At 37.8% G+C, this 18,798-nt stretch overlaps 1 protein-coding gene across 2 annotated transcripts; it reads left to right on the top strand.

Annotated features, from left to right (window-relative positions):
* Window positions 1–2,631: 2,631 nt before the first annotated feature.
* On the top strand, window positions 2,632–12,566 carry LOC147003628 (vomeronasal type-1 receptor 4-like). Of its 2 annotated transcripts, XM_085842277.1 has the most exons (3): window positions 2,632–2,703; window positions 4,576–4,786; window positions 7,963–12,566. In XM_085842277.1, the coding sequence occupies exon 3, from the start codon at window positions 10,156–10,158 to the stop codon at window positions 11,071–11,073; it is 918 nt and encodes a 305-aa protein (XP_085698403.1). In that variant the 5' UTR covers window positions 2,632–2,703; window positions 4,576–4,786; window positions 7,963–10,155; the 3' UTR covers window positions 11,074–12,566. The 2 variants fall into 2 exon arrangements, with proteins under 2 accessions (XP_085698403.1, XP_085698404.1); XM_085842278.1 differs by lacking the exons at window positions 2,632–2,703; window positions 4,576–4,786 and adding an exon at window positions 6,777–6,820.
* Window positions 12,567–18,798: the final 6,232 nt, after the last annotated feature.

Raw genomic sequence — 18,798 nt, 5'->3', positions numbered from 1 at the left:
AGAGTGACACCAGGGATATCAATGGTATTGAGATCAGGCCTCATACTCATGAAGAGTTAGACAACACTTTTCAGACTCATTTTTAGTGTTTCTCTCTCTCTCTCTCTCTCTCTCTCTCTCTCTCTCTCTCTCTCTCTTCATGTCTTTGGAGTTTCCTTTTTGGGGGAATAGGGATGGGGTAGGATAGGGGTTTTGCAGAGGGGAAACTGGGAAGAGGGCTAACATTTGAAATGTAAATAAATTAAATAACCAATTTTAAAAAGGAGAATAAATATAAAGTCCAGTGTGTGTGGAGTAAGGCAGGATATGAGAGGAACTGACCAATGTAAAAGAATATGATATATTATGTAAAATTGTCAAAGAATAAATATATTTAATTAAATATATTTAAAGAATAAATATATTTAATAAAATATATTTAAAGAATAAATATATTTTAATAATTTAAAAATAATATGAAGAAGCTTAGATATTATATGTCCTGTCTTAAAATGTCTTCAATAATCCAAAATATATAAAACAGATTTTTATTCTTCATCAAATGCTTCTACAAAGTCAAATTTAAAACACATGTGTGATGAATGGAGAATAAATAACAAGTGTATGTCTCTTATTTCTCTTTGACAGCTGTCTGAGATTTTATGTGAGAAAACAAGTTTATGTTGAAGATCTTCCTCAAGTTAGATGAAAACCATTCTGGTATATTAAGTATTATATTGATTTTGCAGATGAAGACCAATAGAAGAAGTGGTTATTATTGTTCTGCACTAGACAGTTAGTCACAGCCATAAGGTTTTTATGAATTGTAATTCAAGGTTTAAGACTGAACATTGATTAATATGCTTCAGCTGTGCTGCGAATCCGTGAACCACATGAAACCAGGCTTCTAAAACAAGAGAGGATTGTAGTAGCATTCAGACTATTAATTATTATCCCTCTTGTAAGAACCAGAAGGAAGCATATCCCTTTAAGTGATGTGCCTTGAGTTGCTTCCTTAGATCACATTTAGTCCAAGTAACTCCATGTAGATGATCCTTAAGCACAGATATACCAAGTATATGGGTCCTTCTAAGTTGTAGAATCAGGGAAAGCAGATTAGAGGAAGGGAATTTTGTGCAGATGGGTTTAGGCTGGTCGGTGGATTCATTTTCAATTCACTTCTACTGATAGATTATTACTAAAACAGTCAAGGGAGTTCGTGTGGTGGCAGCTAGGCAGTGCAGCTCCTCAGTGACAGATCCTGCAACCCAAGCATCTCCCACCCAGTGCTGCCCTGAGGCCCAGAGGAAGGTTAGCAGGGATGGAGCTGCAAAGACAGAACCCAAGCGCCTCTGCGAGGCTGTTGACCAAGCCCGCCCTTCGACCATGGGAAAGGATAAAGCATCAGACAAAAGAGTTTGGGTACATTAACACAGTATATGGCTCTTTTTGGGTATGTGTGATAAGAATTGGAAGGTCTGTACTCTGCTCCTCGACCAATAAAATCTGTTGTGAAAGAGTAAAAAACAAACAAACAAACTCACACACACACACACATACAAAACAGGCAAGGAGGAGGTGTGCATGAATACCAATCAGAATGGTTAACATTAAAAACTCAAATGATAGCACATACTGACTAGGATGTGGAAAAGGGGAACACTCCTCCATAGCTGGTGGGATTGCAAACTGTTACACCCACTCTGGAAATCAACCTGGCTGATACTCAGAAAATTGGAAATAGTTCTACCTAAAGACCCAATTATACTGCTCTTAGACATATGCCCAAAAGATGCTCCACAATATCACAAGGACAGTGCTCCACTACATTTATAGCAGCCTTATTAATAATAGCTAGAAACTGGAAGCAACTCAAGTGTCCCTCAACCAAAGAATGGATACAGAATATGTGGTTCATTTCCACAATTGAATGGTATTCAGCTATTAAAAACAAAGACATCATGGATTTTGCAGGCAAATGGATGGAAATAGAAAATATCATCCTGAGTGAGGGAGCCAAGACCAAAAGGACATGCATGGTATGGACTCATTGATAAGTGGATAGTAGCCAAAAATTACTCCATAGAATGGCCAAATGTGTCAACTAACCTGGGCACCTGGGTGCTGCCAGAGACTAAACCCTCAAGAAAAGAGTATACACGGTCTGGTCTAAGGCCCTTGATCCATGTGTAGCAGAGACTGTCTTGTCTAGCCTCAGAGGCAGAGGATGAGCTTATTCTGTAGACATGATGACCCATGAAGTGGTATTCCTGGGAGGGGGGTACCCTCCTAGAGGTGAAGGGGAGGGGGTATGGAGGATGAGCTCTGTACATCTACAACCATAAAACTATAAAATATGCTCCTGTGCAGTTTGTAGTCCTTGCAGCCAGGAAAAGTTTGCCTACTTCACACTATATAAAAGCTTCTTGGCAAACAGGAATATTCTTTTCTGGTGGAAACATTTTATAGTGTATTGAAATTTGTTTGTTGTTTGTTTGTTTGTTTGTTTGTTTGTTTTTGCAGGATATGTTTTGCAGGCATGTAAGCATGCTGTTGTTAATGTGTTGGTTGTTGGGATTTACACATTAAACCACACTTGACATCAAAATCTTCAATGTCCATGTCATCTCCATAACATGCTAGGGCATGGCTTAGCATTGAACCTTTCTCTCATCTAAGCTTCTTCAAGGAACACACGGAGCACTCTAAGCACTCATGGGAAAGGTTTGCAATACATCATAATTGCTTTTTTGAATTTATTGGTGCTTTATTTATTCTTACTTTTATTTCAAGATATTTTTTTTTTTTTTTTTTTTGGTTTTTCAAGACAGGGTTTCTCTGTGTACTTTGGCTGTCCTGGAGCTCACTCTGTAGACCAGGCTGGCCTCGAAGTCAGAAATCCGCCTGCCTCTGCCTCCCAAGTGCTGTCAAGATAATATTAAGTGAAAGTGACTTAAAAGTAATTTTCAATCCTTCAGGTAGGTGGGGTTACAGATACTCAGTGGTTCTGAAAAGTAACAATTGCTCAGTTTGGAAAGAGTGTAGGAAATCATAAATTTACTTCCAGTGGATGTGAGAAGAAAGAGGAAGGCTGTAACACTACCTGAAATTCAAGGCAGATAGAGCTCAGCAAATCTTGTAGAAGAGTTGAGGGAAGGACTGAAGAACCTGACTTTGTTGCCTGTAGCAGAATTTTTCCATAATTGATTGATTGGGTAATAAAGATGACAAGAAGCTAATTACTGGGTGAGGAGGAGGCAGGCCTTCCAGGTCCAAGAGAGGGAGAGGGTACAAGGAGAAAGGAATGGGCCCCTTTTGGATGGAGAGGCAGGAGCAAAGCAGACAAGATATAGACCAGGGACTGCTAGAAATGGTAGAGAAATCCACCAGAAGATTTCTGACATAGAATAGTTGATGGATTTTGGGTGATAGATTCCATGCCCAGAAATTGTGTTATCTGTTGATAACAAACTAAGATTGTCTGGTGCTTTCTATTCCACAGTGACTCAGGTGGGACAGAGGGAAACAACTTAGCCAAGGTGGAATTCATGAAGCTTTGAGATGGGAAGATTGGGCAAGGACTGAGCTCTGAAAGATAGTGAGCAAGTGGGGTGCAGGCTGGCAAGAGCACACCCCCAGCTGCCCATGGAGTCTAAGAGAACTATCTGAGTTCTGGAGAGGCAGAGTCAGCATTCTTGGAAGAGGCTTTGGCTAGGGGAAACATACGGTATTGGGCTATGTGTAGAGCTGGGAACAGTCCGAGACCACTGACCAGTGCCAAGCCGGTGATAGCATGGATTGTTTTTTAATTGTTACATGCAGCAGTTGCCTTCATGTGGATCCTGTTCTCCTAACTAAGCTATCTTGTCTAGTCGAAGTAGGAGAGTATATACCCAGTCCTGTAGTGACTTGAGTTGTCGGGGTCGGTTGGTATTCAGCGTGTACCGCCCCATTCTCAGAGGTGAATGAGAGTGGGAATTCAGGTAGGGGACCATGTGAGTGGAAATTGGTGGAAAGAGCAGGCAGGCTTTGATTGGGATGTAAACGTGGATAAAATAAGTTCATTAATGGGGGGACAAGGGTAAAAAGAACCAAGCAACCAAGCGAAAGATGAGCAGGCGAAGAACCAAGAGCCCAAGAGCACATGGTGAAAATGTCTGTGTTTGTAGAAAAGAGAAGCAAGGGGAAAGGAAATGTATCCCAGAGGCTACAGAGGTTTAGGATAGGAATCTGGGGTGAGAAGTATGGAGAGGAATCAGGACTCTGTAAGAGGTCCTTGCAATGCTGAGAGAGTCTGGCAGCTAGCATATGCTCTGATATGTTAATCGACATCTCAGAAACCCATTGATCCTCATGGTCTTTGGGACCAAAGAAGGTTGAGTCATTTAAACTTTCTAGGATACTGGGTGATAAGGAATGGCCCTCCAGGGGCAAAGCCATGAAACTTGCTTATACTTAATAGCACTGATGTTCCTTCTGCATGCCTTTCTCTACCATACTCTTTGTACTCTAAAGACTGACAGAAAAGTTCCTATTCAGAGTCCCAATTGCCTTCTTGTAGTAGCTCATGTAATTTCCACTTTTTGTTTTGCAAAGTTCTGTCAGTAAGGTGATTAAAAGTTACTGCAGATCCTTGTGGAGAGGCTGTCATCATGGATACAGAGTTGACTTGAAAATCACCAATCTTCTGGGAAAGAATACTCAGAGATCATGAACCTTTAAGTGAAGAAGAGTGTCTCACCACAGTTTCATCAGAGTCTCATTTCTCATCGTGACAGGCATAACCATGGTGTCATCAAGTACTGAGGTGAGTGACCAGAGCATCGGACTAGTAAAAACAAGATGTTAGAAAGCAATCCTTAGAGAAGCCATTCATGTGCTCTCTAAAGCGTCTCTTAATTGTAGCTGTATTTAAAGTCAGTATGTATTAAGAACTTATTTCAAAATCACTGTTGCAGAAAAGAATGATAGAAGAGAGAAAGGAAGGAAGGGAGGGAGGGATGGAGGGAAGAAGGAAGGAAGGAAGGAAGGAAGGAAGGAAGGAAGGAAGGAAGGAAGGAAGGAAGGAAGGAAGGAAGAAAAGGAGTGGATGAAAGAGGGAGGAATGGAGGGAAGGAGGGAGAGAGGAAACAAGAGAGGTGGAGGTGGGAGGAAGGGAGGGAAGGAAGAAAAACTCAAGACATTGATAGGATAAGGAAAAGGAACTCAGGTTCTGTTTAAGAAGTGGGAACATGAATGTAATTTTGGGTAAAATTGCAGCTATTTTCAACAAAGGGCAGAGAAGACTTGCCTCCAATCCTATGTCTCTTATCACTGACATCATCTCATTTTGTTCTTTCTTTTTTTTTCACTTAGTCTCTCTCTCTCTCTCTCTCTCTCTCTCTCTCTCTCTCTCTCCATGTCATCCTAGTTTTACTTTTTAAATGAAGATTTCTTTGGTTTCTTCATCCTTGTTTAATGATGGCACTGATTTTCAGATCCAGGGACTTTCAAGGTTAGACAGGCCATGATCTACATCCCCACCTTATGCTAAATAACTTGAAGTATTTTAGTCTTTTCAATTGTCCTGTTCAACTATTTATATACTTCAGAACAATACTACATTCTGGTTTTGTGTTTCTATTCTTTTAGTATAGGAATGGCTTGTATCGAATATAGATTCCAGTAATTAAAATTGTGTCAACAATCCCAGAAGAGAAGTACTGTATGATTTTCTATGAGGAAAAATGAATTTTATGGGAGATTGAGAATAAGAATTAAAAGTTCAGTGAATTACAAGAAAGGAGTGAATGCATACTAGGAGTTTGCTTAAAGTTTTTGGTAGAAAACTATTCTAAAATATGTCTGATGTTTTCCTGATTTTATTTTTATGTTTCACTAAATAAGCCCTTAGTTTGCCTGGTAGAGGGTCCTGCAGATATTGTGTTCTTTTGATGTAAAGAGTTAGGCAGGTCCACTTTTGGAAAATATACACTGGTGTTTGGCTTTCTCTATCCCTATTGACATTGTCACTTTTGATGTTTCAGATGCTATCATATATCTTCCTGATATCAAGGATTGCTGTTAATAAGTGAAGCCCAAAACAACAACAAAACTCCCTTATATTATACTCTTATCCAATTATAAATCATCCTTAGCGACCAAAAAATTCAAACTCATCATTGGGACACTAAGATTTATATCACAAACCTATACTAAGTGTCCTGTTCGGTTGACTGTCATCAGTGTAGATCCATATCATACAACATAACAAGAACTTCTCATTTATTAAACACAATGCCTTTATTGTTAAAGGTAAAACCAAAGTCAAAATACATATATTTATTATGCTACCCACTGTGACTACACAGTTCACTCATGGGAAACAGGATCCTATTGTTCTGCAGCTGATCTCCAGAAAGTTTCATCACAAATCCAAAGCCCTTTGCCCATGAATCAAATATCTATCACCTTCTCCTTGCATCCTGTCAGTCATTATTCTACTCTCCTTTCAATTTTCAGTAAATGATCCCTTTATTTTGGGAGAGGGCATGTGCACCTAAGATAGCATACTTGTGTTGCAGTTAGAAGATATGTTTTGGGAACTGATTCTCTCCTTTTACCATGTGTGACGCTTGGTGGACTCTGGTCACTGCTCTTTGTAGAAAGGACCTTTACCTGCTGAGCATGCTTGCTACCTTTCATAATTTTAGTTTGTGTTTTTGGTAGTTGTTCACTGTAGCTACAAGAGCTAGACAAAAACAAATAGCAGTATAACTAGACATAGCACTTAACACTATTGTACTTATCTATGTTGCAGCATTTATCAACTGTGTTTTCAAAGGACAAATGTAATGCCATTGTATGTATACACTTTGTTGTCTTCATTCAGTTCTTTGTTGATGGATGTGTGGAATGATTGCTTTTCAGCTATTTTGAGTGATTCTGCTCTGGAAGTGACTAAGGAGGTACATTTTCAAGACCCTCATTTTAAATCTTTTTAAATCATTTTAAAAATGGAATTAATGGATGAAATAGAAATTCCTCTTCCATATGAAAATGTACTTTATATTCTCAGGGCATAGACACTATAAGAACTTATTTCAGAAAGGTATTTATAATAGTAACAAAATTAATAGAGCATAAGAAATACAGCCTAAGTCTTGGAAAATGCATTTCTTTTAGGAATAAAATTTTAAAATTCAGAATATATTCTATAAAGCAAAGATGAATGTATATTTATGCCATGTTCTTCAAGAAAAATTTCAGGAACACAAGCAAGACTATTTTCTGCAAATTAATCTTAGAACAATATAAAAACATAACTGCTGTACTACCAAGAAATAAGAATTGCAAATTTAATTCTTCTACAATATGGCATACTGATCTAAAATTCTTATTGAAAGAGTAGGACAAGACTGCTGGTCTTTTATGCATGAGACTCTGGGTTCAATCTCTAGTACTTCCAATAAAATAAAATTCATAGAAAACAAATAATGAAGAATGACATTACAATTTCAATTAATTTTAAGTATGAGTGTGAGTATGTAAGATCACATTGATTGAATTATCATTATTCAATAACAAAATTTACTTCATAACCATAATTCTCTTTTGGTTTTGTTTTTAAAATTTTTAATTATCATGCAGATTATTAGGTTTCATTTTATTTTCAAACAAATTTATTTTTGATTCTCCTCTTCATATTGTTTCTCCAGTCTCTTGACACTACCCAGTACCTCTCTGTATCCTTTATAATACTTTTCACTTCAATGTCACTTTTTCTGTATTAACATCCCCTTGATTCTATTTCCATGTCTTTTGTTTGCATGTTTTGATCTCCGTTCAGTTTTTATAATCATCACTTTCTCTTCCCTTACATTCATAAGGACATGTCTCTGATGAACATATGATTTTTGCTTTCTTGAGACTGTTACCTTGTTGAATTCTTTGCAAGTCTGTATAGTTCCTGAATATTTTTCATGATCTCATTTTCCTTTACAGATAAACAAAATTCCACTATGTAGCGACACCATACTTCCATTATCTGCTGATGAACATCTAGGATGAACATCAATTCTTTGCTATTGTGAATAGAGCAACATCTTATGTGAATGTGCCACCATCTCTGTAGTAGGACATAGAGTCTTTCAGGTGTAGCCCAGAAATTATATGGCTGTATTACATGGCAATCCTGTTTTTAATTTCTCAACTAATCTTAGTATTTATTTCTATTATGAATGTAGCACTATGCCCTCCCACCAGTATAGAATGATGATTCCTTTTCCCCACACCATTTCCAGCACTTGTTAGTGTCTATTTTCTTGATGATAATCATTCTAAGGCACATAATGTAGTCTCAAAGTGTTTATAATTTGAATTTCCTGAAAGGCTAAATATGTTGACCATTTTTAAAATGAATTCACTGCACATTTTTTAAAAGGAATATCTGCCCATTCCTTTACTCTCTTGACAGGAATGTTCCCAAAAAGGTTGTTTAATCTTTATTTTCTTGATACATTCTAGGTTTTAAGCTCCTAACAAAAGTACAGAAGTCAATTTTTTTTCTCCCCCTCTGTAGGTTATATCTTCACTCAGCAGTTGATTTCTCTTAAAGCACAGAGGACTTTCATTTTACGTAGTTCCACTCATTAATTCTTGGTGCAATTTCTGTGCTATTGAGTCCTGTTGCCCCTTACTCTGTCTTGTAGTACTAACAATTTTCATGAAGAGTTTTAGCATTTCAGTTTTTTGAATAATTTAACATTCATTTTTGTGCAAGGTCAGGGGTGATAAACATAAGCCTGTTTTTCTGCAGGTGAATATCTATTTTACCCATTTTACACACGATCAGAAGTTCTGACCACCAAGACCTACTAAACATTCAGTTACAAAATTTTGATTGTTTCTTTTTGAATTCTTCCTGAGAAATGCTGGAGCTCAGCTGGGTAACATCGGGGAAAGCCAGACCCCTCATGTATCCTTATTACTCAAAACTGCTCATTCCCTTTGTGGCTTTGGATCTTTTTATGCCCCCAGATCTTTATGACAGTATAATTAGAACTTGCTAATAATTTATCAATTGTTTGAAGAAAAACATTACTAATTTGAATGGTAGCTACAACATTTAAGTCTACACAAGTGCTCTTATTTCACCCTATGCTCTGCCACTTTCACTCCTGCTTTTATTTATCTTAATTTGTTTTGACTAATATCTGTTATCCCTGGATGTGATGATCTCTTATCACAACTTTGATTTTCATATCCACAATGTCTTTCCTTAATTATTTGTGACATTGACCCCCATTTTACACACAAGTTGACCATCCAAATTGTTAATAGTAGATTTAGCTAAAACATGACACATTGCTCATTTGTTTTATATTTTAGGGTTTTTTTTTCCAAATTTACTTTTGAATATTCTTTGGAGGATAAAGAGATGAGTACATGTTTAAGATTGCATCCTGCTATTACTTTGGACCTCAGTTCAGTTCCTAGTCCCTTTCAGTGCATCACAACCAACTAAAAATCCAGCTCTAGTAGATCTCAAACTCTGGGTCCTGTTGGCATTCACACTCACATGCAAACACGCTCAGCACACACATAATTGAACACAAATATAAAAATTAATTTAAAGTATTATTTATATATTTTGAACATTTTACTACTGTGTCTAAGTATGATTTGTAAATACTTTCTGTTGTTTCTTTTGATAAATTTTAAATTATGATTCATGTTAATTTCTAAAATAATTGCATGTTGTAAAAATTCTTTCTTTGCAAATTTACCACAAATTATTGTGTTTAGACAAAAAGCAACAAAAACATGAATCATTTTGTAGGGCTTTTGAAGACGGGATTTTCCTTTGTGAAGCACTGGCTATCCTAGAACTAACTCTGTAGACCAGCTTAGCCTCAAATTCATATATCTGACTTTCTATATCTCTTGATTGCTATGTTAAAGGACATGTGGCATCTTGCCCAGTGAATACATTCTTCAGTAAACATATACAATACTTTCCATTTAAATATTAGATAATAAAAGAACATTTTAGACATTCTTCTTCAATGAAAAGCCATATAAATGCACATAAATGATTAATATATTATTTTAGCTAACCCCATGAAACAATGTACACTGACAAAGTATTTACCTGCTCTCTTGACCATAATAAATTTGTTTAGTTTTTAAAAAGAAATGAGAATGGCTACCAGGCACTTTGCAATGGGAATTTTTCTCTTCTCCCAGATTACATTGGGAATACTTGGCAATTCCTCAATACTATTTCATTACATTTTTTTGATACTCACTGGAAAACACTTAGTGCCCAAAGATCTGATTTTAAAGCACTTGACTTTTGCCAATTGCCTGTCTATCATCTCAAGAGGCATTCCACGGGCAATGTCAGATTGTGGACTTAAGGATTTTCTTGATGATATTGCATGTAAATTGATAGTGTATATATGCCGAGTAACAAGGGGGATGTCCCTTTCTGCAATGTGCCTACTCAGTTGTTTCCAAGCAATCACTATCAACCCTAGCAACTCTAGGTGTTTTACACTTAAGCACAGAACCACCAAGTACATTGGTCATTGCTGCTCAGTCAGTTGGCTTCTGCACTTGTTTCTAAACATCTTAACTCCAGCAAGAGTGTCAGGCCCCAATTACAAGAAAAATGTGACTAACATGAGTTATGGGTACTGTTCATGGGTTGCTTCAGACAATGTGGCAACTGCACTGTATATGTTATTACTGTGCTTCTCTGATGCTCTGTGTCTGACTCTCATGGCCTGCTCAAGTGTCTCCATGGTGAGTATCCTCTACAGACATAAAAGACAAGTCAAACATATCCACAGTGTTCAGCATGCTCTAAAAGACTCTCCTGAAGACAGAGCCACACAAACTATCCTCATTCTGATGTGCACATTTGTCTTCTCTTACTCATTCTCCTCCATAGTGGTCATCTTTACAACCTACTCCAAATATCCAATGCTATGGGGGGTAAGTGTACTTACATTTATAGAAATATGCTTTCCCATATTTTGTCCCTTTGTTATCATTAGCAACATGAACGTTAGTTCCAGCCCATTTTTACCCTGCTTTGGTAAGCAGTAGCTTCCTCCATGTATGACATAAGATCTTGTGGTCAATTTTTTCTTCTATATTGGCATATTGTTTGATCTGTTGTAAAATGTTAAGACTGTAATTTGAAAACATCAAGCTTCTTGGAAGTGACTCTTTCATTATGTGGAGTGATCAGTAGACATTTTATCATAGCATTTATTTTTACAGAATTTGATATCGAATACTAAGCAATTTTCAAATCTATGTGATTATCATATTAAACAAAATGTTATGTGATAGTAGTCAAAGTCCAGGTGACCTTGAGAAAAATACATCTAGGAGACCAGATATTTTCTATGGCTCAGAAGAAAATATGATTCATTCTCTCTCTCTCTCTCTCTCTCTCTCTCTCTCTCTCTCTCTCTCTCTCTCTCTCTCTCTGTTCATTTTTATTTTTTATGAATGGGTGTTGTCTTGAATGCAAATCTGTGTACCACATGCACAAAATGCCTAAAAGGCTTTAAAAAGGGCATTGTGCCACTTAGGATACTTTTAAACCACCAGTGAATGATAGAAATAAAACCTGGAGCCTTTGGTAGAGCAGTCAGTGCTCTGAAGTATGAAACCTTCTCTCCAGCCTCATTTTTTTTTCCATAAGAATAAAGTTTATTTTAAAACTTGCAGTAAAAGTATATGTAGGTGTAAAATCATTATTATCACTGTAACAAAAATGTATGCAAACCATTAAAATAAACAAGGCACCTTAGAAATCATTAGGGGGTAGTAAAACTGGCCTGTCATTCATAATATTTAAAGTACTAAAATGTTTATTGGGATCTCTATTGAAAAGAAAAGGTAACTGCCATAATATTTACTAAGAATGCTTTCTACCAACTATGGTTTCATTCTGGGGGTTCTCTTCTGGCCTAAATGCTAACAAGACTACAAAAATCTTAATTAAATCCATATAGTTAGTGAGAAGAGGAAATGTCTTAAACACAAACAAGCCAGTTGCCCGAGTAGCTGACACTGAGTTACTATATGCACTTTAGCTCAAATGCCCCTGTTATTGTAGTAACTAAGACACAGTGAAAGTGAGGACACAAAACATCAAACTCCTGTTGCCTGACAGAGGTCATCATAGCAAGGGAAAGCTATGAAATGTGGAGGATCCCGGCCTTCATCTCAAATGTCACTATGGTTAGCATCTACATTTCTTCCCATATTAACCACATCAACATGTATTATGGAATAAAAGACAAAAAAGTGTTGAATTGACTGGGTGCTTTTTATTCCCCTATGGCTGCAGTGCTGCCAAACAAGAGGTAAAGAGAATGAAAGGGAAGTGGTGGATGTAAATCACCTGGATAATCCACTCAAGGGAAAATGCCTATAGAAGGAAAAGCATCTCTCATTCAACAACTCTCTCAGCCCTTTGAACTTGATCCTTTGCTTGTGCATCAGTTCTCATGTTCCTTCCAGCAAATCACCTTAAGTCTCAGGCTCCAACTATTCAAATCGGAGTACACATAGGACATCTAAGGCCCGTCATTAACAAAATTTTAAAACAATTTTTATATTGGTGAAATACTGCCTATTTTCTAAATACTAAATTTTTCTTAAATGCTAAATAGTCAGAGACTGTAATAGGAATAGAAGTAACTAATAAATTCACATTGCAGAAAAACAAGCAAGCAATTACTCCTAACCAAGAATTAAAAATTGAAAAATAAAGTAAGAACAATTTCTGACTTTATGAGAGAAGGCATTCCCTGAGTGGTGGCAAGGATTTAAATCACATGTGAAAATCACATGATTCATAGAAAAGCAATGCTGCCAGCTATCTGATGTCTACAGATCCAGCCAGTAAGATCCACTTACACCAGACCACACTCAGTTACCCAACTGAAGGCTTCTGATCATCTTTCCACACTTAAACCTATAATTTGGACCCTTGTTGCAATTCTAGGTAGAACAGCAGTTGATGCCTATGCAGAAGAGTTGATGTAGCACCCATACTATGAAATGCTGGAGTCTGAGACTCTCAAAAATCAAGACTTTTAAAAGAAAGTTTTAGGGAAAAAATAGACAAAGCAATGACACTTTGAATTCTCACTAGGTGTCATTGCTTTATCCTCAAGTTATTACTAAGATGACCAAGAAGCCTTCATCATTGTCACATACTAAAAAAGGATGAGGTGAGGTCTGCAGGCCCTGAGTCCAGGTATTACAATGACACATAACAATGTCATAACTGACTTCTCCAAAACAATATCCAGTTTCTATGAACATATCACAAAGAGGAATCGCAACAGAATGAGAAGCATTTAAAGAAATTTTCAGTATCCTTATATCCTCAGCCACAAGCATCAGAAAAATGCAAATTAGAGTGTCTTTGAATTTTCAGTTTATACCTGCTAGAAGGCTGTAATCAAAACCACAAATGATAGCTAATGCTGGCAAGGATAACCATCAATGGAAACAATCCTCCAATGTTGGTGGTAGTGCAGTCTTGTACAGCCACCTGGAAGTCAATATGGCTGCTTCTCAGAATATTTGGAATCAGTCTACCTGGTATACCCAGCTATACCACTCTTGGGCATATACCCAAAAGATACCCCATCTTACCACAAAGACACTTTCTCTATCAAACAGGTTCATAGCAGCTTTATTCCTTGTAGTCAGAAACTGGAAAAAAAACCTAGATGTCCCTCAACTGGAGAACAAATAAAGAAAAGTGGCCTATTTATACATACATGTGTATACACTATTACTCAGCTACTAAAAAAAAAATGACATTATGAAATTTGCAAACAAATGGATGGAACTACAAAAGAGCATCTTATTTATTTATTTATTTATTTATTTATTTATTTATTTATTTATTTATTTATTAAATAAGTTTATTTAGCACATATTGAGATAAAAGGCAAAACTTATTTATATTACAATTTATTTTTTTCTTTTCCCCCATTATTTCCTCTGTGTTTTATTGTGGCTGTTTTTTTAATTAGATTTTTTTCTTCATTTACATTTCAAATGCTATTCCCTTTCCTAGTTTCCCCTCCAAAAGTCCCCTATACCCTCCCCTTGCCCTGCTCTCCAACCCACCCACTCCTGCTTCCTGGTTCTGGCATTCCCCTGTACTGGGGCATATAATCTTTGCAAGACCAAGGGCCTCTCCTCCCATTGATAGCTGACTAGGCCATCCTCTGCTACATATGCAAATATAGACACAAGCTTTGGGGGATACTGGTTAGTTCATATTGTTGTTCCTCCTAAATGGCTGCAGACCCATTCAGCTCCTTGGGTACTTTCTCTAGCTCCTTCTAGCTCCAATAGATGACTGTGAGCATCCACTTCTGTATTTGCCAGGCACTGGCATAGCCTGTCAAGAGACAGCTATATCAGGGTCCTGTCAGCAAAATCTTGCTGGCATATGTAATAGTATCTGGGTTTGGTGGCTGTTTATGGGATGCATCCCCAGGTGGGGCAGTCTCTGGACGATTCTTCCTTCAGTCTCAGCTCCAAAATTTGTCTCTGGAACTCCTTCCATGGGTATTTTACTCCCCATTCTAATATCTACACTTTGGTCTTCCTTCTTCTTGAATTTCATATGTTTTGCAAATTGTATCTTGGGTATTCTAAGTTTCTGGGCTAATATCCACTTATCAGTGAGTGCATATCATGTGTGTTCTTTTGTGATTGGTTACCTCACTCAGGATGATATCCTCCAGATCCATCCGTTTGCCTAAGAATTTCATAAATTCCTTGTTTTTAATAGCTGAGTAGTATTCCATTGTGTAAATGTACCACATTTTCTGTATCCATTCCTCTACTGAGGGACATCTGGGTTCTTTCCAGCTTCTCGCTATTATAAATAAGGCTGCTATGAACATAGTGGAGCATGTGTCCTTATTACAAGTTGGAGCATCTTCTCGGTTTATGCCCAGGAGAGGTATTGCTGGATCCTCCGGTAGTACTATGTCCAGTTTTCTGAGGAACTGCCAGACTGATTTCCAGAGTGGTTGTACAAGCTTGCAATTCCACCAACAATGGAGGAGTGTTCCTCTTTCTCCACATCCTCACCAGCATCTTCTGTCACCTGAATTTTTGATCTTAGCCATTCTGGCTTGTGTGAGGTGGAATCTCAGGGTTGTTTTGATTTGCATTTCCCTGATGATTAAGGATGCTGAACATTTTTTTCAGGTCTCAGCCATTCGGTATTTCTCAGTTGAGAATTCACAAAAGAGCATCTTGAGTGATGTAACCAAATGCAAAAAGACAAATATAGTATGCACTCACTTATGATTGGATATTAGTTGTAAAGCAAAAGTCAATCATACTATTTTCCACAAGCATAAAGAGGCTAATTAACAAGGAATGCTGAAGGGGGAATGTTAGAATCTCTCTAGCAATGGGAATTAGAATAGATTTTGCAGATGGTAGACTGAGGGTGAAAGGGATTGGGAACAGAAGAAGTCATCAGGTTGAGGTGAGGGAGAAAATACTAGAATAAATGACTAAAATTGAGGGTGGCAGATCTTGGGGTGTTAGGTAGAAATCTAGTACAGTAGAAATTTCATGGAATCTATGAGGGCAGCACAGAATCTATTACTAGAAGGTCCCTAGAAATGGAGGATAGGGATCCTGAACTGGCCCTCATCTGTAACCAGACAAAGCCACAAGTGGACGGATTGGGACACAAACTTAGCCATAAAACCTTAGACCTGCTGTTTTTCTTGCTTCCAAATTGTAGTGGAAAGATCAAAGAGATGAAAGAGATCAAAAATACTTCTTCCAGAAACTGATAGGAACAGATGTAGAGTTACTGAATCAAACATACTCAGAGCTCAGAGAATCCTGCAGAGGAGGGGTGCAAAGAATTATAGGAACAAGGGGTTTCAGTGACACCATGAGAATGCAGGCTATGCAATCACCTATCTGACTGAGACTTCTCTGGGCTTTCAATGATTAAAGAGCCTATAGGACTCTGACATATGTCCTCTACATATTTGTTATGGTTAAGTAGTCTTCTTCTAGGAAGCCTTTTAGTGGGAGGAAATAGAACAGAAAAACTTCTCTATTACCTTCTAGGGAGGGAGATGCTTACATTCTGCCTTCAGCCCTCCTTGTTATTTAGCCTCTCTTGGTCTGTGGATTATAGCATGATTACTTTTTATATTACAGCTTACATGTAGATATTTTGACTTATAAATGAGTATATAAAATGTTTTTCTTTCATTGTCTTGGTTACCTTATTCAAAATATTTCTTTTTTTTTTTAATTCCATTCGAAAGTATATCCATGACTGTTTAGCCTGTTTGTGGGATACTTCTCCTCCTATTATGTTGCGTTGTTCAGGTTTAATAAGATGGAATGTGCCTGTTCTTATTGTAGCTTCTTGTGAACTTTTTTGTTATGTCCCTGGGAGACCAGATCTTTCTGGAAGAAGGCAGGAGGTGTGTTGATGGGTCAGAGTGACAGAGTGATCCTGGGGATAGATTGGAGAAGGGGAGATGAAGAAGGGGAAACCGTAGTCAGGAAGTAATATATATGAGAAGAATGTTTTGAAAAAGGACAGAAAGAATGATACTAGCATCAGAATGTTTCCTCCTGTGCTTCCAGTTGTTTTTTCTTGTCAACATGGAGATGATACAGCTATTAGCTTCTGTACTGAAGGTACTGGGTTGCTAGTGTGTATATACTCTCCGGAACCCCAGCCTAGACCAATATCTTCTTTGCACAAAAAGAATTTTTTATTATAAATTAAATGTGATGGTAGTTTCTCAGGAAAATTAGGAAGCCAGACATATTTTCTTGAAGAGGTAAATATATCTGAAGAACATAATTGTACACGTTTAAAGTATTTTGATGAAGCTTCTAGAAAATGGGAGTTAAAGAACATGGCATGGAGGAGCTGGAGTCATGGAGATTGTCAAGAGAGTAAAATGAGCCAAATGTGACATGGGCTGTGATGATAGGTTTTAAACATGTTTTATTTTAAAGTCTATATTAATTGTTCATAGGAAGATATTCCATAGTGAACTTGTGTCATATTCGTTCTTCGTTATTACATCTGTTTCTACCTTTCTGCTCTCTGGTCCTTTTCTCTCAGTAGCTCATATTTCTACAACCTTTGATGGCACTTGAAGAACTGTAGTATTCCCATATGAGAAGCAATAGACGACAGGTTGGAGTTATAAATATCACCTTGATTTTTTAGATCCAATTGAATTTTATACATATTTGATATTTCATGTCTCAGAAAATTAACATTATCACACAGAAAATTTTCTTCTGAATATGTTCGTGGAATCTTTGTGGATATGCTGAGATGCTAAATGTTACAAAAAGTTCCAGTGTGGTTTGCCTTCATGAAGTTTTACATATGTATGCTTTTAAATGTCCATATCATTAGAGGTATTTCTGGAGGAAGGAAAAAGACAATATTAATATAAGTGTAATTTGTCACTCTTGAAATGTAGCCTTCCCCAGCCTTGAAGCAGGCTGATTCAGACTTTGCTGCAACTGAATATGAGATCACCTGAGGTGCAGCCTTCTTACTTAGATGGCTATAGTGTTATGTCAAGTACCGCTGCTCTTCTCCAAGACTCTGCTACCTGCTGAGAGACCCTTGAGACATTCCAGAGACAGATCCTATCCTGCACATCACCTACAGGCTGGCTCAAAGCACCAAGGATGAACTGGCAGGTTGGGGTGGGGGGGGCCTTCCCCCTTATAAGCACAGTCTCTTAGTAAACTCGAAAGCCTTGATCAGAAAAATTTGTCCTGGTTTCATTATCTTTTCTCACAGTCTAAGTCTCTTTCAGCCCCAGCCTGCCTTCCAGAAATACCCAGTTCATGTAGGCCGCCAGCCTACTTACAACAGATTGGCGCCCTGAATCAGGGACCTGGAAATGGCGGGAAAACACTGAGGGACTGCTGTCTTATGTGTGGAGCTCCACGAGAAGGAAAGATAAAGAAGATCGTATTGGGAAGAGTGAGCAACAGGTATTTATGCTAGCGCTGGTTTTTTTTTAATATTTTTTTAATATTTTTATTACATATTTTCCTCAATTACATTTCCAATGCTATCCCAAAAATCCCCCATACCCTCCCCGCTACTTCCCTACCCACCCATTCCCATTTTTTGGCCCTGGCATTCCTCTGTACTGGGGCATATAAAGTTTGCATGTCCAATGGACCTCTCTTTCCAGTGATGGCCGACTTGACCATCTTTTGATACATATGCAGCTAGAGTCAAGAGCTCCCGGGTACTGGTTAGTTCATAATGTTGTTGCACCTACAGGGTTGCAGATCTCTTTAGCTCCTTGGATACTTTCTCTAGCTCCTCCATTGGGGACCCTGTGATCCATCCAATAGCTGACTGTGAGCATCCACTTATGTGTTTGCTAGGCCCCGGCCTAGTCTCACAAGAGACAGCTATATCAGGGTCCTGTCAGCAAACGCTTGCTAGTGTATACAATGGTGTCATCGTTTGGAGGCTAATTATGGGATGGATCCCTGGATATGGCAGTCTCTAGAGGGTCCATCCTTTTGTCTCAGCTCCAAACTTTGTCTCTGTAACTCCTTCCATGGGTGATTGTTTCAAATTCGAAGAAGGGCACAGGGGAAAAATTCCTGAATAGAACAGCAATGGCTTGTGCTGTAAGATTGAGGATTGACAAATGGAACCTCATAAAACAGCAAAGCTTCTGCAAGGCAAAAGACACCGTCAATAAGACAAAAAGGCCACCAACAGATTGGGAAAGG

The sequence above is a fragment of the Mus caroli genome, unplaced genomic scaffold (genome assembly GCF_978045245.1).
Source record: "Mus caroli unplaced genomic scaffold, Mus_caroli_1 scaffold_8, whole genome shotgun sequence".
NCBI lineage: Eukaryota > Metazoa > Chordata > Mammalia > Rodentia > Muridae > Mus > Mus caroli.
Note: the sequence above shows the minus strand (reverse complement) of the source record. Positions and strands in the feature narration are given on the sequence as shown.

Bases quoted from the DNA above. Each gene is read 5' to 3' on its own strand.
- LOC147003628 (XM_085842277.1), top strand. From the start codon at position 10,156: ATGAGAATGGCTACCAGGCACTTTGCAATGGGAATTTTTCTCTTCTCC.